The following is a 25,423-nucleotide window of genomic DNA, read 5'->3' as shown; positions in this document are numbered from 1 at the left end:
ATTAATGTGTGGAAATCCTCAAATTTCCACATAAAAAGATCAAACATGCAAATAGATACTGGTGTCTTGAGACTGCAGAAAGCTCAGCCAATTAGGAAACGCTTCATCTGCGTCTGGATTTGTTCATTGTGTCTAAAGAGCAACCCATGGAAGCCAGCACCACACTGAAAGTATTCTACCATGTGACATCACAGCGGTTAAAAAAAAAATAAAATAAAAAAATAAAAATCAGGTGACACTGTCTGGGTAGTATATCAGTCTTAAACAACACAACCATTCAACAGTTCCTGCAAAACTGTATAACACCAAGTGGAGTTACAGCAGTCTGGTTTGGCACAAATTGCCAGCAGACAATAGAACATGAAAATCTGCACAAAAAATGATGGAAAGATACTATTCTAACTCTGACGTGATGCAGCCTGAATCATAATGATACCGTGTTCGTTCGTTGGCCAGAGGAGAACTGGTCTTCCGACTGAGCCTGATTTCTCCCAAGGTTTTTTCTCCATTCTGTCGCCTCTGGCTTACTTAGTTGGGGAAACTTAATATTCAAAAATATCTGTGATCTGACTGTACTGACGCTGCTGTATGAGAACTGAACTGAGCTGGACGTTGACATCATTTTTTGCAGAACTGCTTTATAGATGAAATGGACTAATTTAAATGAAATGCATGAGTTTCATGTTATCACTGTAAAGTTGATTTGAAACAATCTGCATTGTACAAAGTGCTATAGAAATAAAGGTGACTTGACTTGTCTATTTGCCTCATTTAGGGAAATATCAATATATTAGTATAGTATTTACAATAGTATTTAAATGCCTAGAAACTGGAGACATTTATGAACAGAACTTTGAACAAATCTACTGAGAGTAAACCTTGAGCAGTGTCCTTACCTTGCCCAGTACAGTAAGACAGCTGGGGTCCAACTCGGGCTGCTCCAGTTTGACCACTCCAACCCAGCCGTATTCGTACAAGTCCTCTTCATCGTTGTTGTTACACAGGCCCAAAGGGTGCATCTGCAAGACAAAAAGAATCTTCTTCAATATATCCTTCCAGATTTTATCCAAAATAAAATTCTGGCCACATACTCTCCCATTCCCAACTAAACAGATTTCAGCTTTTTACAAAGACTGACTGAAAGAAGAAGAGATGAAAGAAAAATGTCTTTAAGCTTTGAGAAAGGTTAAGTCAAATGCATTTTTTAAATAAAATTAAAGAGAAGTTTAATATTGCAATGCAAAGGTGCACCTTTAAGTGATAAGCATTAACCAGACCATGTTATTGCGCCATAACTTCACTTCCTTTATAAACTGCCCAATATTGACGTGCCACGTCACACCCACAAGCCAGTGAAGGTGTGGAAACTTTAAAAGGTATGAGTGGAGCAGACATGATCATTAAAGTCATTAGATGTGCACCAAACCATTCAAAATAGCGGACAGTTTAGATGTCTTGCAGATTCTCTCCTCTTGGCTCAAATCCCATCTTTAATTTGTAGCAAGTGTGAAATTTAGCGCTTTTGATGTGATGAAAATTTACAACATGGATGTTTATCAAATGAAAATCTTCAAGGAGATAAAACTCTCCTAAAATGAGAAAACTAGGTTAAGTATTATATAGCAATTACATAACTGCTGAATGAGGCCAGGCATTGTTTGAGGATGGCGATTTATTACTTTATTAGTGCCATTAGCTTCAGTAGACGACCATTTTACGACAGGTTGCTGGATTTTTTTATTAAATGAATGATAGCTTAAGCTCTGCTGGCCTTGCATTCAAAGGTAAAACTGATGGTAAACCTCATTAAAACTCCATGACAACAACTGATTCATCTGCTTTGACCTTAGTGACCTGTTCTCTACCCATAGCTGAGAGCTTCTGGGCAAAAATGAACAAATTGGATTAACACTCTGAAAAGGATGATTATCATCTTAACTCTGGGATCAAAAGCCACATCAGCTCCCAAGAGGCCTTGGATTCCACATTTGCATTTAAGTTTATTGATGTTGTGGCATTTTATCTTATTAGACTGGCGACACATTAAAGTAGCACTGTAAGGTGACACTGATAAACTAATTCCTCATCCAAAAATTCAAGATTATGTTAAGATACGGTGGTTAAATGATGCCTTTTCTAATCAGTGACCATCTACAAGCAAAGCATTCCTTTAATTCCTTGAGAACCTTGCATTTCAATGAGGATTGTTCATTGGATTTAATTGCAGTTTTGCAAAAGTGGCTTGTCAGGAGAAGTTAATGATGGCAACCACAAATATGGCAACAACAAAAAAACAAAAAAAAAGGCTGCAGGGCATGGCTTGTTTTCTGCAAACACATTTACTGAATTCTTTCTTAATTTCTCCTGTAGTTTAGACTACTTTTCTGGTAAGCACTGAGATTCCTTCCCAAGCAACTACCTAACTGATGGTTGTTTGTGTAACTGCACTCCCATTTTTCAACACGCATGAACCAATACTCGTGTTAACACACAAGTACCAGCATTTCCCTCCAGTTCGCCCCAACAAATTTCCCCAGTTGGCCCCCACGACTGGGTGAATGCCCAGTTGTACACTTTTCTCCAAACCAGGGTCCCCCATCTCTCCCTCTCCTTTTTCTGTCCATCATTCTGCGCTGCACCCATCCATCTCTTCTTTTACCACCAAAAGAGGTGTCCATTGTTCAGCTCCGCCACCCTCAGTGCCTCTCATCTATCCGTCTCCTGTACAGCCGTTCACATGTGTATCTCCTTTCATGGGCAATACTCTCAATGAAATCACCATAACAACAGGCAGCCAAACTTCTCATACCCAGTTCCACCTTAAGCATGAGCAGAATAAAAAAAAAGGTCAGATTGGTGCAGTACATAAAGTGCTGCAATGGCGTAAGTGATTCTCAATGGAGCTAGCCATGCAAGTTATCTCTCTATACATGGAATATGGAGGGCTGCCAACGTGACGCTTTTCTCCCCCCTTTATTTGTTTGTTTGTCTTTCGCTTGCACTAACTGATGATGATAATTATAAAGGGATGATATGTGCGAAGAAAAGCATGCCCTGCTTAATAATAGTAATACTAACACTTTGCAATATTTCTCAAAACCGTGTTTGAAAACAGCAAATGGATAGATGAACAAACACAAACCGTTTTTTTCCCTCCACGCCTTCGAATGAGGGTTGACCTGATTTGCCGTTGGTGAGGGGATCGGAACAGAATAGCCAGTTTAGGCCTTTCCCATCTCAAAGAAAATCAAAATGCCACTCACACCACACACAAACTTTGTCAGGCGCTCAATTCACTGGTGCTTTGATCATCAAGTGTTTCAACCTCCTCAGTAGAATCAGTCCAGGTAGCAGAGTTTCTATTGCACCTTCATTTTTAGGGTTTTTCTCTGATGTGTTGACTGCGTTTGATAAAACTATTGGGGGCTTCAGAGAGTCCTGCAATTGAAAGAAAGCAGTATGTGTGCGCGCATCTGCCTGGGGCCAAAACAGTGGGGGCCAGCTTAAACTCAACTAAAACTCATAAAAATATTTTAGACCACACTTGGTATCTTTCATTGCACCAAATAGTAGGGCTGGGTAAAATGGATTTTTCTTCTAATCACAATCTTCATTTGAAAAATTGAACAATTTAAATATTGTTTCTTAAAATCCCAAGATCAGTCTTTTGCTATATAGGCTATAATAATGTGAAGCCACAAATACAATAGAACAAAGATACAAATGATATAAACAGTGCTTGTTTTTCATGTTTTTCAGGTCTTCTTGTAGCCTGGAAATCCAGACCTAAATCTGAAAGATTAATGGTCTGGCATCGACTAATGAAAATCGGCCAGCTCGAGGGGCGGCCCCAAGCATGCATTTGAAAATCTCACTGCACGCAATTGGATAACACTACGACCAATCACAACAAGCCCCATACGCTTAGCTACCAGCGGAGCTAACTGGTAGATTGGACTCTTGCCGTATCCGGTCGGCAAAACAGCAAAAACACCCTTCTTGCAAAGGGACGATTCAAGCGCCGTCTTCAGTTCCTCTTTTAGATAAAAAGCCAAGTCTAACTCGTTCATTGTAGCGGCCAAAGCCGTTTCAAACAAATGGTGTTCATCCATAGCCATCTTGCAATGTTTATTAATGACTTTGACGTCACAGCGCTGTCGTCATCCGTTTAGCTCGCCTCTGGCCCGCCTATATCAGATAACCCGATGTGATTGGTGCAGCTCGGATACAAGGGCATATTTAATGAGCATCATTACTCGACGCCAGAGTAACTCACTGAGCAAATTCAACTTGTGCTCTCGCGAGAACTCTGGATTTCCAGGGTAGTCTTCTTGTGCTAGAATGGTTTAAAATCGCTAGAATGTTTAAACTGACAGGACCTAAAACACAATTATGAACTTTCACTTTCATGCAATGAATTGCAATTCTGTCATGAAAACTTTCTGAGAGATTTGCATGGTAATGGTAATGGATATGGCAATGTTATCTATTTGGTCTTGGTGGAATGGATCTGCTACGCTGCTGCTGAAGAGCAAGTACAGTGTCTTGCTCTGCCAACACATTCACAGAGTTTGCTGTGAGCATGCAAGACATGCTGCTGCTGCACATGTAACATTCATGAAATAACCCCCCATAGCAGATCTATACAGGTGGAAGGTTTCTGAAAGCACACTGCAGACTGCTGTTGAGCCGCAGCTCATTGGCAGCTGATGCAACGGCAACCAATCAATGTAGATGACGATGCAATCACTACCAAACGAGTTTAGGACCTATCAGCCTGCACCATCTAGAATTTCATTCCAGAACTTGGTATTTAATTTGAGAATCACATGCGTTTCGAACCGTGGTGCCTGGTCTGTACGGATCAACTATGATCCCGACTTGACATCGCACATCCTGTGATGTGACTATCGCACTGCAATATCGATGCTAAAACTAAATATCGTGCAGCCCTAGAAGGTACTCATTTCGGACAATTTAGTGATTGGTAGAGACACTTATTTATTTAACTGCTGTAATTCAAATAAAAATGATCAAGTAAATACAGTTTTCATCTTCTGAAATCCATGTGAATGGAGAAGCCAGGAGCCATTGCTGAGATGCAATCCCACATTACATAAGCAAAACTGATTCAATGAGATGATAAATGACCAAATGCATTTAAATAAAAAAGACAGTTGACTTAAAGGATGCAAGACTCAAGGACACTAAACAGAGCTGGTCTAAAATCAAACCAGCAGATAGTAGCCTAAACATTTTAAAAACACACCCCTTCTTATCAGCAAAGCTGACCTAAACGTGTTGGTACACAGAGCAAGCGTTCATGGATCGTGGCTGTGGTCCAGTAGTAGAGAACACAGAACAGATGAGTCGCAGCCACAGGCATGGCATTTAGGTCAAGGCCAGTATCAATTTCACCCACAACAATCAAAAAGCCCAGCTAGCCCGAGGGTACGCTCTGCTATCAAACTCAACTCCATAACCCACACTACAACCACTCTCACTGGCTTCAACTGCATGTAACCCGATACCAAGATTTTTCATAGCTAATTTATGTCCTCTGATTAGTGAGTATAAAACTAACAAACCTACTTAACCGCAACTATAATCTGACACGGAACACATATATCATTCACCCCAACAAGGCCACAAGTCCATGGACTTCAAGCTGAGAAAGTTTCGTGGAAAAAAATATTTCCTTCTGCAAGGGGCAATTTCTCTCCTTTCTCATGTCGCTGGTCTCACCAACCTCCCCCCCCCCCTTTCCCAGTTCTGACCCTGTGCCCGTCACCCAGCCCCCACCCCCTGCCGCGGGAGTGTGGAATAGTTCCTGGAATAACAGACCATCCTGCCAGGAGAGGTGGGGGAATATTTGATCAAAGCCACAAGCGGGCTTCAGAACCCCCCCCTCTTCCCGGGCCCACAGCCACTTAGAGAAACTCTGTCCTCAGCCGTGGCTCTCAGGGCAGCTTTTCAAACAAGGCCAAGAGCCTTTCAAACAAGCAAGAGTGCTGGGAGTTCTCAGTGCCGAGCTGAGCTAGCAAACGCCATGTGCACAGGAGCCTCGGACGTTTGCTGGCTTCCCTCTCGGTTTGTATTTTGGCAGTTGACAGAGATAGAGTGGGATACTTCTGATATACAGGGTTTAGAAGACATAGTGATCAATAATAAACCATGTTTCCAAGTACTAGAAGCAGCTGACACAGTTTAACTCGCAAAAAAAGTTGTTTACCAACTATCAGATCATGGTAGGAGAAAAAAAAAAAAACGTATTGAACGTTGAAGAAAAATCTAGTCCTTTTAGGCCAGAAACATTCTTTACACACAGACGTGAGAGGTTAGTCGACTTGTAGTCCAGTTGTTTTTTTTAAACATTTGGTCAACAAACACCACAAGAATGTTTTGGAAAAATCTAGAATTTTTTTTTTGTTTCATATAGTCCAGTCACAGTCAATGTCGGGAAACAGAAAATTAAAAGCGGATTAATAAATCCTAACACATCATATTCATACATCACATCTATACGCAACAAACAATTTTAAAACATGCATCTGCTCAGAATGATACAAATGCAAAAGTGAGCTACGCTGCTACAGTCAGAATTTCCAAGTCAAGTTGGGAATAGTCTTTCTATAGTGTTGAACGCAATGAAACACAAACGATGAATAACTAAAAAATTATATTAATTTAATATTTTTATATGAATTATATGTATTATATTAAATGTAATATAAATTATATTAATTAAAAATAGCCTAATCTGCCATAGTAAATTAATATTTAAAATTGAATATAGGTTTCAAGTGAATAAATATGTCATGACGAAATATTGACTAAATTGCTTATTGCCATCCAATGACAAAAACTATCACTAAAACAAAAAATTGTGTGTTAATGAACACTGTTTGCAAGCCAAACAACTTCATCCACAGAGGACTTGTTTTTGCACTATGAGAGAAAAGGGATGGAAAGCATTTCACGTTAGCAACGTAGCTTAACGCTGTCCATCAGTTGCGCAGCCGTGTCCTTTGGTGTAGACCGGGAGGTCATTTTCTCTTTAACCCTACGTGGATCCCTGCTGTAGCCGTTGGTCCCTCTCAGCTGTTACATATCTCTAACATTTCCTCATCTATAAAACTGGAAGGCCGTCTTGTAATCAAATGCCCACACATAGCGGGAAGAGCTTTGCATTGGGTACACAAGGCAACCCGGCCAGTTTCCTTTTGGCGCTGGTCGTCTGAACTCCCACCTACTATCCAAACAGAGGATGTGCTCACAGACTCCAACACTATTCTGGTTTGTCTATCGGAAGAGTGTGAAATACATGAATGGGACAGATGCCTACAGCTTCTCCTCTACTTGCCCTGGACTATTTATCTTTCGCCTTCTCCCTCTTCGCTTTCATCCCACAGCCATAAAGTTGTCGGACATTCATAATATCGCACTCCGATAGCAACGCGTTTCTAATCTGCAAAAGAAGCAATAATCAAAACAAAATTTATTAAAATGGAAGGAACTCAAAAAGCAAAGCAAAAAAAAAAAAAAAAATGCAATTGCAAAAAAACTTGGAAATATCTGAAGTTAGAGCATGCAGAAATCAAAACCTATTTAAATATATTTAAAAAGAGAGATAGAGGGAGAGAAGAGGAGGAGCTTGCCGCTCTGATTGCTTGTGTCTTCTCATTTCCCAAGCACTGGAAATAACTTCAAAGGGGATCGCAGCCTTGAAGAGAGCGCAGATAGAGTTACAGTGTGGCAGCTGGAGAAGCCTTGCAGGTGGGGCCTGCTCTGACGGTGTAATATTATCTCATAAAGGGAGACTGGGCCCTTTTTCAAAGGAGGCGACTTCCTCTCCTTTGTCGTCTAGACAAAAACGATGGAACGACAGTTGCAAAAGTCACCTCTGGCCAACAAAGACTCCAACAACTCTTGCCCAGAAACCATGTACGTACCCAAGAAGTAAAGCACACACTGGAAAGTAGATGACATCATGAAGCACCAACCACAAGCATCTCAGATTTGTTCAAGGTTTAGAGAACAGGTTGTGCATTGGTGGACAATTCGAGGACAATTTGCTTTGATTATCTTTACAACCAAGACATCTGCACACGCTTCAAGCATTTGGCAGCAACTTTTTAACCAGGTACAAATTTGATTAGTTTAGGCATTTCTCGGGAATCAAACCCATGACCTTAGCGTTACCAGCATGTTTGAGCCACAGGAACACCAGAAGAGTCTTGAGACCTCTTATGCCATCTCACTGAAAACCATTCACACACTGTCCCCCTGGCGACGACATAAGCAAACAAATGGTCCAGTTCAGACTGGAGCGAACACTTAATATCGTGTAAATACTAAAATATGCATCAAGCCACCAGGGAGGACAGCTTTAGCAGAGGGGAAGTGACTGGTGAGTCTATTATAAGACTGTGAGTAGAGATTGAAACCATCAATGGTGTGAGAAAGATCTCTCTTATGGAGATGACTATTACTCAATAAACAAAATGAAAACTACAGTTGAATAGGAACATGATGATCATGAGAAAAGACAATGGCTGCATCTGAAATGGCATACTTCCCTTCTATAAAGAAGTATCTTCTTCCAGCGAGATTCTGAAGTGTGCATACGATGGACACTTTACTATCCCATGAGGCCACGGAAAAGGATTTGTGAATGGCAGTGAAGCAACGTAACTGATGGTGGTAGGTCACATGATAATGACAACATGGCGAATATAGTACATTTGGATTAAGTACTACACGCATTCATAGTTAATACTATATAGAACATACTTTTTTAGCAGTCGCAAATAAGTGTTTATTTAAAATAAGTACCTTCTCAAGAGAGTATGCCATTTTGGATGCAGCAAACATAAGTTGGACTTAAATCCAATCATGCAAATAGTTAACAATATCGAATTCAGAAAATTTAACAATTTTCAGGGCTTAGTAAAGCTATGCCGTTAGTAGTTCATGATGTTTAAAATTCTATACAAGTTCAATCAAAGCAATAACAGAGTACGACACTAGCAAAGTCAAGGTCAAGTCTCTCATGTATTTATTTTATCAAAATACAGGAAAAATAGCCGCTATCAATATGCGGGGTATTAATATCGCTTTTGAATGCGCGCTCGCTTTTTCCTTTCGCTTTCCATATTGCGATTACACGTACTCTGTGTGTAGGGAGCGCCCCAAATGGCCACACATTTTACAAGATATTTATCAACGACGCTCAGGATCTGTTGCGCACCAAATCCTCCGACATCGTCCTTTCAGTCATCTCTCTTTAATATCTTTACATAAGTGAAATCATGATGTACTGTAATGTAACCGACTACCGCGGCAAACCTAATCGTGTCCCTTTAGGGGCTCCATAGAATGCTTTATTAATTTTCCGTGTTTTTCACAAAATCAGAATTAGGCTTTATGCACATCCCTAGTCTCTACAGTCACTTTTGATCAATTTAATGTATCCTCACTGACTCTAAAAATTTGAACAAGTGGATAAATGAGTCTCCCAAATGCATAAATGTAAATCAATATTAAATTATAATGAAATAAACAATTGTACTATAAACAATTAAAACATCAATTTTTGAAATTGCAGGGGTTTTTTCACCATGCAACAACTTTATCAGTTCACAGCCACTTTAAACTATTCAATCTGAAGTGCCACATCAGGGAGAGTAAGAAAACCTCATGACAACATTCACACTTCTGCCTGTCATGCTCCAACCTCTACGTGCAAAAAAAAAAAAAAATCCAGCATACGCCGAGGGTTAACGTGACATGATTTATGGGCAAGGAAGGCAAGTGCACGCCAGAATACTACCACAACTGCTCTTGAAGTTCAGGAGGCGGGTAAATCTGTACCCGGGAGGATTGTAGTCATCAACACCTAGCCTCACCGATGCCTTTGAAGTCCCTCCCTCGCTTTGAAGGTCCCGGCAAAGAGGAATGCCTGCACAGGGCTCTTGGAAAGCCCCCAGAGTTGTGGAATGCGGAGCAAGCCGCTGCCCGGCCTGCTGGAATGCGATTAGAGCGCTGGAACAGACGAGGGCTCTCGCGCCAAGGAAAGGCTGCTGCCACCACCAATGGCACGGCACTGGCCCACTCATTGCAAAAAATATTTCATAGAGAAAAAAATGGGTGAGAGAGTGGCAGGGGTGGGTGGATTGGTTGAGCAAAAAGAAACAAGGAGGTCACCAAAGAAAGAGGCCAAATGTTAAGAACTTCAATACCGTAATGAAATGTTTTAAATCCAGAACGCGGTTGATCAAAGACAAGTTGTGCCTTTGAAAACAAAGAGTTGACTGAAAATTACAGACTATGAAATTATGAATTCTAAAATCTTTAACTGTAAAAAAATAAAATCAATAATTTTGAAAGCTTCAAGTGAATTTGAAATTCTGAATTCTAAAATATTCTAAAATATTATAGCCTGATTATAATTTTCATGTTTTGGCCACTAAATCGTCATTATTAAAATTCTATATTATTTTGTCTAAAATTAAAAGTTAAACAATAAAAACTAAAATCAATCATTTTAAATGCTTCAAGTAAATTTAGGCATCACAACATTATAATGTACAGTATGAACTCTACACGAGTTGATATTGCACCAATATATTGTGCATCTGTAGTAACAGTCCCAGAAACAACACACACCGTTTCTTCAAAGTCCTTTTGGTACAAACATCTGCTAAGAACATAAATAATAAATGAGAAAACTGTGTCACTATAAAAGCAAGTAATACACCTCCATATTTCCACTGGCACAGTAACATCAGGCCAGACTCGAGCTGATCCTTCCCAGAATGAGTAGACTCACTAATCATATTTCCATAGCTCTTAGGTTTTACGTGCATTATGAAACAAGTTTCTAGTGTCTTGTTGTCAGTCAAACATTCCAGAAGAATGAGTACTTGTGCTTATCAAGTGCTTGTTTGTGTGGAAAACAAAAAACTATGCCTTTAACTGATGCGTACATACAGTCTGGACAATTCTATTTATACACACGCCCTCTCTTTCACACACATACCACACTGACCTTAACGTCTTACCACTTAAACGAGTGCTGAGACATTGGGTCGGCTCTTGAAAGAGGGAAAGTAAAGCTGGAGATGACTGGGCTGATCCAGAGAGCTCTCTCTTTAAAGGTCACTACCATATAGACCATCTCCAACTATCTCTTCCACAACCCACCACAGTAATGACTTATGAGATCAACGGCATGGATGCCTCAAAATGAGCAGGGAATTTTGATGCATAGCCAAGATCTATAAAGGCTTAAACTTGGTTTCTAATGGGATAATTCAACCAAAAATGTTAAATCTGTTATCATTTACTCACCCTCAAGTTGTTCCAAACTAGTATTTGCTTCTTTCTTCTGCAGGACACAATGAAGATATAGAGTGCAACAGTCAGGTTCCAAAAGTAAAAACAATAGATAGGGAAATAGATTTTTTTTTTTTTTACAACTTATAAACCTTTAAAGACAACCTTATAGTTCCGAGGTTGTCTTTAAAGGTTTATGAAGGTTATTTAACTATTCTCCCATGAAGCACCGCTAATGACAATCGAGTCTCCACTGACTCTCAAAATACTTTTAATATAAATGCATATTTTGTATTAAACTTAAATTATATTGTTTCTATAAATATAGTCAACAAATTTAAATGAATAGTTTTATATTTTATTGTTTTTGTTCGCAACGCTTCATTCCTTCCCTCACTAAAGCAGTTGAGTACACAGTGTATTTTTGTCCGATTTTCTAATATTTTTTTGCTGTATGTTGTTATTCACCTCAGAGCTAGTTGGCTTTTCATAATATTGTCTTTTGTGTTCCACATACAGGTTTGAAACGACATGTAAATGATGACAGTTTTCCTTTTTAGGTGAGTTACCCCTTTAAACAATGAACAAACTTATAAGTAGATGGCAGTGCATTACATTCCCTATGCAATTATGACAGGACCGATGCAAATTCACTGGAAAACAGATGAGCTCTTGCGCGACCTGTTTTCAAAGAAAGCAAAAACATGGTTCCCAAGAGACAAACCAGTCAAAATATCCACCCATTCCCTGACAAGCTCACACATACATAACTCGACCGCAAGCATCACCCTCCACCCCTCTACACACACATAACATTTGGCTCAGCTGCAATGCAACTGGCTGAGGTAATTCAGCCCACCGTCAACCAGAGAATCGCAACAAGCAACCCCTGTGTCAACACCACCTGTCAATCAAAAGAACAACCCCAACATGGGCCAGTCACTGAAAAGGGGGTGGAGACTGCCTCATCCAATCACTGGAAGATCCTTCAAAGCTTACTCTAGCCTCTGGACTCGCTCTCAAGTTACAGAGATAAATGCTGGTTGAATGATAGGACTCAAGAATGTGCGGCTATGGAAAATTGCACACTGTACAACCAGAATGTGTATTCTGCACCTCCACAGACTGTTGTTCTTGCCAACTCACCCCCCCCCCCCCCCCTTCACTATGCCACTATAGGTTAGATCAGGTTTCTGTTGCCTTAGATTTGTTTTCTTAAGGAGGTTGCCTTATAGAAGAAAACACTTCATTTCCAGGTCAAAGCCTATGGTCTGATTATACACGTGGGACTGGACTGAAGAGATGGCTGGATGGAGAGATTCAAGGCCACATGTGGATTAAATTGAAGGTCACGCCCAATTTCATTATGCTTGCATTTAAAGTATGCGAGGACATAAGGCAATAATCAGTTAATGAGGCATGACATGCAGACTTCAGTCTGTTTTACAGTTTCTTGAATTTCCATAAGACTCCAGAGCACTGACTACCGATACCAGTGACTTCTCGCACATTGACACCAGGCACGAGCAGCGCGACACGATGCGACAAAAGCAAAAAGATCCCATTGCAATCAGTCATGCTGTCTGCACCGGACAACAAATATGCAACACAACAAATGCCAGTCAGTAAACTTTTTAGTTTACTCAAGTAAAGTTTTTCTGACATGCTCCATACGCTTGTACTACGTATAATACTTATAATAACTTTTTATTTTAATATATTTTAAAATGTAATATATTCCTGTGCTAGAAAAAAATTAACTGAATTGTCAACAGTCATTGCTCCAGTCTTCAGTGACACATGGTCACTATTGGATATTTCATCGTACGCCAATTTCTCCTTTCACATTTACATTAAGAATGTATTTGAATATTTATAAGTTAACATTTACCTAAATGAACAAATTGTATTATTGTTATTTAATGTTGCATTAACTGAGAATTGAATCGATTTTAGTTTGTAGCATTTTATTGTTAAAATTGTATGAAATTTGATTATCGGCTATACATGAAAACAATTACTTGGCTTAGCAGTATTGTCTAAAAGTGTAATATCTGTGCATCCCTCCTTTTGAGTTTTAGCTGTCTTTGACTGAAGAAGCCCTGTTAGTTCTGATGAATTTTTTCCTCTTCCTCTCCCTGCATGTAGCTCCTTTCCTGAAAACTTAAAGGGAGCATGGCTTGATGATATTCCAGAGGAAACAAGTGTTAAAAAGAAAAAAGGCCAAGCCATTTCCTGGCGTTATGAGAGCAGGACATGGAAAGGCAGGTAGAATTTAGGAACAGCCAAGGCCTCTGGTATATTCCTTAAGGGAAAATTTTGGACGCCATACACAGCAGAACCGGAAGCTATTTGGAAGCACATCAAAACAAGAATTGTTGTATCAATGCCATGGGTGGAAAGGAACAAAGCGGCTAAGAAAGAGATACGCTCTCATTCTACAGGAGGGGGAAAAAAAATGCAGATTTTAATAATCACTGCATCATTTGGTCATCAATACAGTCATTTTCAATACAGTTCATCAATACAGGTTAAAGGCAAATAAATGATATTCCACAGAGCTTTCCCACTGGGAGGAAGTCTAAAATGCCCTCAATCTATTAAATTACTCATGTAAGGGAGTATATAGAGATCAGGTTGGACAAGTCTCTCTATGCAGGCTAATACAGTTACACCAATATTTCTCCATGAGAAGAGAGATTTGTGGAGGAAAAAAAACATCTAAGAGATTAACTCCGACTCAGTGGGGCTGAACTCAACAGTCTGTGTTGAGTTCACTGGTTTGCTCACACCCATCCTACCCATGCATGTCTTTGATACTTGACTATAAGGAATCTGGAGGCGTTGCGTTCACTACAAAAGAAACCTGCACTGCTGGGAGAACAAAAAAGGAGTGAGAACCATGTGCAAGTGCCAAGGCTGGGATTTCTCTTCATTCTCCTCCCCACATCTTTTTCACTCGTCTTCCCTCCCCCATACCAAACACCACCAAACCACTGAATCAGAAACTTCACTCCCCCCAAATGTTTCCACTTCACCAGCTATCTTATGGGCTCTCTCTCTCTCTCTCTCTCTCTCTCTCTCAGAGTGGCATTAGCATCCGATCCGAGATGGCAAAGGAGAAGAACCACCAATGAAATATTCAACACATCCATATTTGGATGTTGCTGATGGAGGGATCTAGTGTGGTTAAGGGAGAAGTGTTGGGGGTGGTGAGGAGGTTTGACTCCCCTTGGAGAGTTTTTTAAACCCATTACATCAGTTTTTTTTTCTGCCTCACGGATTCAGAGGCCTGTGCTTTTGTGAAACCAGAAAATGACCTAAATTGACATTCATTTGGTTGCTGGTGGCTTAACATTTGTGCCAAATAAATAAATAAATAAAGGTTCTCTCCTTGGTCCATGCAAACTTGCGCAATTTGAAATTAAGCCACAAGCATATCAAAATATAACATCAAAAATTTCCATTTTGTTAATTCACAAAAGAACAACATATAATGTTGCCAAAGAAAAACATGAATGCAGACTGATAAAATCTAAATAAAAAAAATAAATGTTTTTAAATGATAAAGTGAATTTTTATGAAATTTTTATGAGATTTGCTGAAGACTAGTAAATTATTAGTATTTTAAATAGAGCCCGACCGATATGGATTTTTGGGCGCCGATGCCGATACCGATAAAAAAAAAGCCAGATACCGATATATCGGCCGATATTATTTATGTGTATATTATAATACAGTAGCAATATTATTTATGTGTATTATAGTACAGTAAGTTTGGACACACTTTCCAATTGGTGTGTACAAACTTTTGATGGGTACTGTATATAGAATACACAGTATAAACAGAATAAATATATAAACGTTTTGCAATGATCACGCAAATGTGTTGATCAAACACTTGTGTGACAAAGATATGTAATGGAGGCAGGGTGAATAATATAATGAGAATTTGAGCTGTAACCAAGCTAGTTTGCATTGCATTTTATATTATATTATATTCTAAATACTGTTGCATAATCTTCACTAAGGACTTTGTCTTTTAATTTAGTCACGTTATTTAAAACATAACTTGTATCAATAAATATATCAAAAGTGTCACTGACAAAACCTTATCTTCTATTTTTAATCTTAATTTCTCTAATATCTACCAGTGGAGGAAGAACTCAGATCTTTTTAGTAAAGTAAAATTAATAATATCATAATGAAAACGTTTATAATTACATATGTACAGTAGTTTTATACTATTTTAAATAAGTTGTAAGCAAAATGTACTAAACGTGAAACTAGGCTATAGGGCTGGACCCGAATATTAGAATATTCGTTCGGTGGGTTGGTATTCGATTTGAAAATTTGACATTCGTTTTTTTTTTTTTTTCACATCTGGGATCCCCCGCGAAACGGTTCTCATTCGCGCTTGAATAAGGCCGGCGACACACTGACTGCGTGGCATGGCCGTTTTTATTTCGGCTCCCATGTTAACAGGTTGGAGTTTGCACACTGCCTGCGTGAGACGCGTCTCTCAGGCGCGGCTCGAGCCACGCGGAAAACGCATGCAAGCTAGAAATAGAACCGACGCGCAAGTGTTCCAGCAACGGGAGTGTTCTCTGGCTAGAGCGCAGAACAGCGGAGTTTGTATGGACGAAGTGCATGTCTGAGCTTGTGTTTTGGGTTAAGCTGTGTTGCTCTGACATTGTGGAAAATGGAATAATAGAAACAAAATGTATTAGCCTTTTTACCCGTTATTATCAATCTAAATTAATCTCGTTTTTTAATTTAACTTAATTTCGTTTTTCTTTATTTAAATTTCGTTTTTCTTTATTTAAATTTCGTTTTTCTTTATTTAAATTTCGTTTTTCTTTATTTAAATTTCGTTTTTCTTTATTTAAATTTCGTTTTTCTTTATTTAAATTTCGTTTAATTTCTTTATTTAAATTTCGTTTTTCTTTATTTAAATTTCGTTTAATTTCTTTATTTAAATTTCGTTTTCTTTATTTAAATTTCGTTTTTCTTTATTTAAATCTACCCTTTACTGTGTCAGTAATTTTGTTAGTCAGAAAAATATTAGACTACCTTAAAAGTATTGCTTAATTTAACAGACCTGTGTGTGTGCGTTTTATATCACTAATGCAGTGTCCATTCTCGGACGCGTTCTCTGCCTGTGAGGTGCGCCGCTTCCCGCTCGCGCTGTTCTGTAGTTTACTAAAAGTGTATTAATTCTGAACATGTCGCGTCTCGCGTGTCCATCTGGCTACTCTTAATGCAAAATGGCCCTATATAAAGTGTTATAATTACATAAATTATTGGAATATTGCTTGATGTTGTAACGTAGCAGAATGAGCTTTAACACTGTGTCTACATGGACGCGGCCGTTATTTTTTTGCCACTTTTGCCTGTTCTTTGTGACAGCTTTTAGGTGCTTTATTGGCAGCGCCATCCTTACATAAATCACTGCACGCTGCATTTTTTTAAATATTAATTTATCGGCCATTATAAATGCCGATACCGATAGTTAGGAAAATGCCTAATATCGGCCGATAATATCGGCCCGCCGATATATCGGTCGGGCTCTAATTTTAAAGATTGAGTGGGTGCCAGATGATGCCAATATACAATATTGCCAATACAAAACTGTCAAAAATTTCAGGGTATGTAAGATTTTTAAGTTTAGCAAGTTCTTTTTATTTTTATTTATTTATTTATTTTTTATTATTATAAAGAGGCTGCATTTATATGATAAAAAATACAGCAAAAACAGTCATATTATTACAATTTAAATAAACAATTTTCTATTGTTATATATTTTAAAATGTAATTTTTTACTGTGATGTCAAAGCTGAATTTTCAGCATTATTACTCCAGTCATCAGTGTCACATGATCCTTCAGAAATCATTCTAAAAATGCTGATTTGCTGCTCAAGAAACATTTCTTACCAATATAAATATTGAAAACATTTGTGCTTGTTAATAGACCTGTGGAAACTGTGACTTATTTCATGATTCTTTGATGAATGGAAAGTTTGAAAGTACAGCATTTATTTAAAACCGAAATCTTTTGCAAAATGATAAATGCCACTGTCACTTTTGTATTCATTTCTTTCCCAAAAAACAAAACAAAAACAAACTAATTTTGATTGGTAATGTATATCTAATACCGGCCAATCTAAGCACATCCTTAGTCAATATCGGACTGCTATGATCAGAAACAGTTAAAATAGACAGCTCTGTTAAACACACGTTACATGTTTAAGTCCAATCCAAATTCCAAATACCTTCCCCAAAAATCACAGCAGAAAATGTGGAAAAAGTCTGCAAAAGGCCTGCTCATGACGGGACCTCTTAAGTCAAATAAAACCCATATCAAACACCGGGCAAACGAGACATGAATCAGAACCATTCAAACAAATAAACATCTAAACATCTTTTCCACTGAGTGCCAACGAATCCCGATCCCTCCATTATGTGCTACAGCTGCCCAGGCAGTCAGACCCCCGCTCTCTCTTAGGCAGCATTATGGAAACATTGTTGAGGAATGGGATGAATGGTATGGCTTTGATCTCTGGCCGTTGACCTGGCAGGCCCTGGTCCCTCCTCCACGTATGCGGCGGCCCACATCAAAACCCTTCGCTCGGGGAGATCAGCTGCACAGCCAGACCTAATCCCTGCACGAATTTAATCAGCCATCTCAACGACTCACGTTACGCTTTTTAATTAGGAAAGAGTCATTGCTTCGGAATCACACCCAGCCGGAGTACTCGCACAGTGCGGACCTCTAAGTCCCTGTGAGCTTATGTCAAATATAAGATTTCACCTTAGGGCGAATAGAGAGATTTTTTCTTTGACTCACTTTTTAATAGACTGCAACTCCCTTCCGCCATAGAATAGGTTAGGCAAAGTCCAAGTCGCCATTCCAGTCTACATTTTCACCAAATCTTGATTAAGAAATACAATAGAACAAAGATACAAATGAAATAAACAATGATTTATGTTTTTCAGGCAAGTCTAAGAGTAGGTTACAGAAATTCAATAATCAAATGTAAAATAACTGTATACTGTATTAATTAAATATAATTAATCTTTGTTAAAGCTACAAAAGTGATCTTCTCTTTGTATTTTGTTTTTTAATTAAGACTAATGACAGGCAGCAGCAGGAATATTAGGCTGCTGTCACTTTAAGACCGAAAGCACGGATCCAATATAATGATACGCATCCATTTGAATTCTCATTCGTTTGCGTTCGCGTAAGCCATAAGCGACTGTGTTTATGAGGATACTCACTAAGATGGGCATTTTGACATAATTTTTGACATAATTTTGCATGTATGTGTCCGTTCTCGGAAGAGAACAGAATTCAGTGTTCACGTGCTCCATGTGTGTGAACAGAAAACAGCGCACAAGGTCCGAATTGACTTCTCTTTCGCATCTTCTTGTGCTCGAATGGTTTAAAATGGCTTGAATGTTTAAACTGACAGGACCTAAAACAAGTGCAAATGATAAACTTTCGCTCCATGAAGGTTAAAGTTTGCAATTAATCAGAGAATCACGTGCGTTTCGATTCGTGGTGCCTGGTCCCTACAGATTAACTACAATACTTATACTTGATATTGCACATCATGCGATGTGACTATTGCGGATATGCACACTGTAATATCGATGCTAAAACAATATATCGGTCAGCCCTAAAATATGTGCTACGTATTTCAGAGTAAAGCACAGCATTGTGTTCTTTACATGCGAGCAGCTCATGATCCTATGTTTTTAAGTGTCTCAGAGTGGCTTGGTTCGCAGTAAATGCTGCTCCATTAAAAAGTAAAATCTGCTCTCAGTTTGGGTCACTTATGTTGTGCATTCGGGAACGCAACATGTGCCAAACATCTTCGCAAAAGCTGCTGTCAACAAAAGAGAAATTTTAAGGGCTCCCTGTGATTTAAAAGCTCAATGGTTTACCAATTGAAAATGAAGTAATGAAGACATTAATATTTATATTCCTATAAATATTTGTATTGCAATTTAACATTTGTACTGTAATAATAATATTTTTGCTGTAATACAATTTTTGTAACTATTACTACTACTACTAAATACAAATATAAAATAAAATGTTAAATAATATAGTAATATTTCATTATAAAATAGTTTTATTTAAGAAAAAAATATTATTTATCAACTTTGATCAATATCAAGTATATCTACATGACTAACAATAGCTACCAATAATAATAATAATAATAATAATAATAATAATAATAATAATAATAATAATAATACAACAAAAGCAACAACCACAATAATAGTAATAATAATAATAACAATAATAATAATAATAATAATAATAATAATAATAATAAAACAAATATATTAGTCATACTGATACATAAATCACAATTTTTGTACAAATTGTGCAGCCCTACAAAAAAAAAAAAAGGGGGAAAAAACATTCCAAAATGTAATTTAAAAAAAAAAAACTATTAGATCTTTTTTATCCAAATCATGCAGCCCTTAGGACAGAACTACACAGATTCTAAAGTTTTGGAAGTTTTTGGTTGCTTCTTGAACTAATACTGATCTTTTGTATCTCTTTTAGAGTCGCCTTCCACCCTTTGAACAAAGCTGCAGCGGCAGCTATTTGCAGCAACAAGCTAAATCTGTTCCAACACAAGCCTCTATTCACAGGGCCAGCATCCATCAAAGGACTGGAGGGGGGGCAACAACAGAGGATCCCATCCTTTCCAACCAGTCCAGAAAATATAAAAAAAATATCAAAGCCCTCTACAACACCCAAGGCCAGTCATTTCAGTGGACGCCGGATGGAGTGGCCAGTGCCAAAAGTGACCATATCAAAAGCCCCCGGGGCCCTGAGTCACCCCCTACAGTGATCAAACAGGGACCATCCCCACAGAGAAAAGAGGGGGGTGTGAGACCAATGACGAGTCAAAGAAAGACACAAACTGATAGAGAGACCAGCAGTGAGGTTGAGCGGGACAGAGAAAACAAATGAGGCCCAGGGACGAGAAACCGACCCAAGGCAAACAGCGAGGGGTAGAACACAAAGACAGCGGTTGCCTGGGAGAGAGGGGCTCGCAGCAGAAACTATGTCCAGATCAAGACACTCGCCGCTGGGCAGGACTGAGTGAGGTGAGCCCTTACTGAGCCCCCGGAGGTCACAGAGAACAAAAGAGCAGAGGACTGGAAAAACAGCTGGCCAGAGCAGATCACAAATGAATAAGGAGGAAGGCATGAAAAGAAAGATCAAAAAGGGTGAGGGACGGAAGGAGCGAGAGGGAGAGGAAAGAACGGACAGAGAAGCACATGGTTAAAAAAAAAGAAAAAAAAAGAAAAAAAAGGAAGAAATTGAAACCACTTTTCTCACTTATTTTTCTCCTAACATCAGCTGAACACTAAGATTATTGGCAATTTTGAGATTTTTGGCTTTAGCTTCAGCTAGCATGCCAAAAATGTTAAATTATCATACATTAAATTATCTGTGGAAAAAAAAGATGGATACAGAGCTCTGAAAGGTACAAAACACTAGGTAATGTTAAGTGCAGCTTTTAAATCAGTAAATCAAGGATAAGCTCTGAAAACTAGCACTGTAACACCACAGCATACAAAAGACTATTTGGGAGGGGAAATAAATCAAGTAGCATTTTATGTGATAAAAAAATGTTTTATAAATAAATAAATAAAAATATGTATATAGTGCTTGTTTGTAGGGTTGCGCAATCTGGCCAAAAACTCAACAAACAAGCACCATACAATTATTATTATCATTAAATAAAAAAAAAAAATTAAATTACTATTTTAATAAAAATCATACCACTCTATTACTTTTACCATTGTAATAAAAAAAAAAAAAAATGAGTATTTACTACTACTAATAATAATAATTTTATTTTACAGTACAACTGTACAATAAGGCAGCACTTAAAACAAGATGGCAGCAGTTTGATCCAGACTGTGTTCTGGAGATGAACATGAATCCACGAAGTGGAGCTTTACCACATGTGCATCCACTCACATGGGTGAGGTGAGTAAACAAAGCTTACGGGAAGCGCACACCACAATAACAAATACACTTACACTTGAACACACACCGCAAACATACTTCAAGCAATGAGCACAGCTTGGTTACAAACACTACAAACACACACACACAAAATCATACAGATGTAAAGCAGATTTTTTCACTGCTTAGGAGAAAATGTGGACCAAATTCTAAGTGGAGCTTCAGATGCATTCAAATATTTCAATTTGTGCAGCTGCGCAGTATATGACTATAAGGCTGGTTGTGACGTAATCTAACAACTATCACAACTATCCAGAACACGTACTGCTCTGTGGAATAAACGGATATGAATAAAGTATTTTTATTATATATTTGTACTATTTTTGGGATAAAATTAAACAAATCATTGATCATTTTTACCTTGTGTCAAGATGTTCCCTCCAAAAAAGGTTTACAGGTCACTACTATTTATTCATTTCTGATTAAATACAATTGCATTATGTTAATCTGACTTCAAAAAAACAGACTTGTATGATTTTAGTCAGACTAAAGCAGGGGTGTCCAAACTCAGTCTTGGAGGGCCACTGTCCTGCAGAGTTCGGCTCCGACTTGCCTCAACACATCTACCTGGAAGATTCTAGTATGCCCAGTAAGACCTTGATTAGCTGGTTCAGGTGCGTTTAACTGGGGTTGGACCTAAACACCCCTGGACACCAATTGGCTAAAGTGTTTAAATGCCATTTTAAAAGAAAATGATTGCTTTAGTCTGACTGAAATTGAACCTTTAAAGTGCATGTAAATGCAGTGCCTAAAAGAAAAGGGGAGCTTAAATTCAAGAGTTTGTGGGCATACTGAAAAGATGAAAAGACACCAAGAAGTCTACAAATGGACCACAAACAAGAAAGGTCAACATAAACCCAAACCAGATACAATTCACAATTCTGAACCACCAGAGTTCCTTCACGAAACTGGCCTATTATTCTCAAGGACTGTAGAAGTTCTTCTGGGGTTAGCAGTGGGCTGGACACGGTCGGTCCACTGAATTCCACCAAACATTTGAATAGCAGCAAAAAGAGCAGGCTACACAAACAGTGCTTTGTTCGGATCCAGAATGCTACAGAACCCTCTGCCAAAGGTAAGCCAAGTATGTCTGCTTGGCAAACACAGAGAGCACCGAGAGGTCTGGGGAAGAGAAGCGCTTCAAATGCTCAAGAGTTAAACATCAATCTTCTCAACAATGTTCGCATACATACACACACTAAACGCAGGAAGGATCAGAGGGGGCCGTTTTCTAAAGGTGGGCTAATGGTCAACTACCTCTGAAGGTGATATGGCCGGAAAATGGGTTTTTCAACTTTAAAGCCAATTTACTCATTGTAATGAGCTACTCATTCTCTGGACTTGCAGGTTGAAAGCAATTATGTCCCATTTGTGGACAAATCGTTCTTTTGATCTGGTTCTTGATAATGATTTGCTTGTAGAGCAAGAAGGTATGGGAGAACTTGATTATGTCACCAACCTTACAGTTTTCCTCTCAAACAACATTGGCCTTACAAATGATTCCACATTATAATCAGACCTCACTATGTTGAACAATGACCAATAATATTTTTGGGAAAAAATACATATTTAAATATTTAATCAGACCAACAAAAAATTATTCAGTACGATTCAACGGGTGAGTGAGTCTGATTCAAACAAGTCAATCAAAAAGATTCAAGAGAACACTTGCATGCATCTTTCTGACTGACTCTTTAAAACAACCGGTTCATAAGAGTCAGGTGTTCATAATTCGGAAATCACTTGTTCATTGTCGCATGCAGGATATTCACTCTAAAGAAAATTACTAACATCTCCTCAAAATAGCCTAATACCTGATGGAAAAACATACAGCAATTACAAATGATTTTCTCTAAACAGTTAAAGAAAAAAAATCTGCTATGCTAACAGACTTGATCTATAAGCTTAACCACATACAACATCTTACAAAGTCATCCAGAAGAAATCATGAACCACTAGGCCTAAATGTTCACATTGGCCATTGTTTCGTCCATATTTTATTCATGAAAGCATGTGTAGCCAATTATAAACCCTGAAGGACAACACAAGCTGAAATCATCCATCTGTCTGTCACTTTCGCATATACCTTTTGACATCTCACCATCTACCCCAGCCTTGATGATAATCATATCTGACAGATGTTTGTGTTTAACCCCCAGCACTTGCCTAGGTGAGCAATGCAGCATGGGAGCTCATAGGAAGACAGAACAGTTTTCTTGTTAGTGTCAGTGATGTTCTACCAACATACCTCATAATTTAACAATGATGTGGTTTAACAAAATGCTGTAAGAACAGTTAGCTGTTCTTACTGCATTTCAATGAAATTCCAAGCTGGCGATATTTTGCACAAGCAATAACTAATGCAGCTCACTAGCAAGACTAACTAACTAATGAAGCTGGTTGACAAGGTAATCTTGGTAGATAAGGTATGCAAGCACACCAAATACATTATAGCCTACCAAACTAGGTAAGTACTAGGTCTAAAATATAATGTGACAAGTTCTGATATCAGCTCCATCTCAACAATAACAATGTTTCCATCCAAACTGAGAATTTATGTGAAAAAATCAAACAATCGCAAAAGCATGGACCTGGTGATTGGAAATATGAGATGGGAGAATTTTTTTTTTTAATTTAAATTCTTTGCGTTCTCTTGCAAAAGTATTGTGTTTCCCTTAATATAAAAAAAATGTTATTTAAATTTAATTAAAAAAATTCCGCCCATATTATTTCAAATCACAAAACTTTTGCGAGCAAATGCAAAAAAAAGTTTTGTGCACAAATGCAAAATATCCTGGGGGAACGGCAAAAAAATAATAATAATGCAGACAAAACATTCAGAATCCATGTTTGCTAGTGTGTTTCAAGCGTCAGACTGTCAAATTGGGTGGGTTAGCAGGAAATCATGTGAGCAAATTTTTCAGTCACATGACTCAAATCCCTAGTTTCACATCAAAACTGGTGTGACTATTGCAATTTCTGTGCATCAAAAATGTGCAATCACAAGCAAGATATTGCATACTTTATGCAATATCTCAAAACAGTCCATAAAAAGGTGGATGGAAACCAGTAAATGGTAACTTACAATACTCTTTACACCTTTGACCTTTTGAAGATGCCCATAAAAATACAAAGATATTCATTACCTGTAATCACATGACCTACTGTGTTTGTTATTAGTGCAGTTTACCTGATGCTTCACACAGCCATACTTGAAGTGTGAAAATAATAACGCAGACAGCTACACAAAGAACAGACTACCTATTGTAGTCGCTACCATCATCCCTGATCCCTTACATACACCCAATGAGCTCATTTTCCTCCCCGGCCTCACGTCTCTATCAGCGTCTGTACAGAAGACTCTGTTCATACTCACACAAAGAAAGAAGTGAGAAGCAACCATCCTCGGCATCTCAGGCATCCTGATATTCTCTACCGATATCGGCTTAGTGGCTTATGCGCTTTTCGTCTTCTATCTTACCTACTCTCCGCACATTTCCCCTGGGATAGGTGGTACTCCACCAGGTCCTTGCTAAGTTTTATTTGGGATATGTGGCTGATTCTAAAGCTTATTTCCAACAAAATAAAAAGGGTTGGGGTTTTTTTTCCTCGCAAGTTTGTATATAAACTCGGAATTACAATTTTACATCTCGTAATTCTGACTTTTTTCCCCTCATAATTCTGGGTTTACATCTCTCAATTGATTTTTTCCCCACAGAATTCAGAGTTTACATCTTGCAATTTTGACTTTCCTCAGGATTCTGAGTTAACATCTTGCGATTCTACTTTTTTTCTTAGAATTCCGTTTACAACTTGCCATTTGGACTTTTTTTCCTCTCTAAATTCTTGGTTTACATCTTGCAATTTTGAATTTTCCCCTCAGAATTCTGAGTTTATGTCTCGCAATTCTGACCTTTTTTTACATGCGAAAGTGACAGACAGATGGACAATTTCAGCTTGTATTGTCCCTCAGGGTTTATAATTGGCTACACATGCTTTCATGAATAAAATATGGACGAA

At 38.3% G+C, this 25,423-nt stretch overlaps 1 protein-coding gene across 3 annotated transcripts in view; it reads right to left on the bottom strand.

Moving 5' to 3' along the window:
* Nucleotides 1–25,423, bottom strand: part of znrf3 (zinc and ring finger 3) — a 70,827-nt gene that overhangs the window by 27,650 nt on the left and 17,754 nt on the right. Inside the window, exons 2-3 of one of the 3 annotated variants that reach the window (XM_084115591.1) lie at nt 18,185–18,269; nt 897–1,019 (exon numbers count right to left, since the gene is read on the bottom strand). In XM_084115591.1, the coding sequence (XP_083971717.1) occupies nt 897–1,019 (123 nt within the window). In that variant the 5' untranslated portion in view covers nt 18,185–18,269. Of the gene's footprint in view, nt 1–896; nt 1,020–9,908; nt 10,044–18,184; nt 18,270–25,423 lie in introns of those variants that run through there. The other 2 variants (XM_084115592.1, XM_084115590.1) reach the window with 2 other exon arrangements.

This window comes from Abramis brama (assembly GCF_963993115.1).
Source record: "Abramis brama genome assembly, chromosome: 5".
NCBI lineage: Eukaryota > Metazoa > Chordata > Actinopteri > Cypriniformes > Leuciscidae > Abramis > Abramis brama.
Note: the sequence above shows the minus strand (reverse complement) of the source record. Positions and strands in the feature narration are given on the sequence as shown.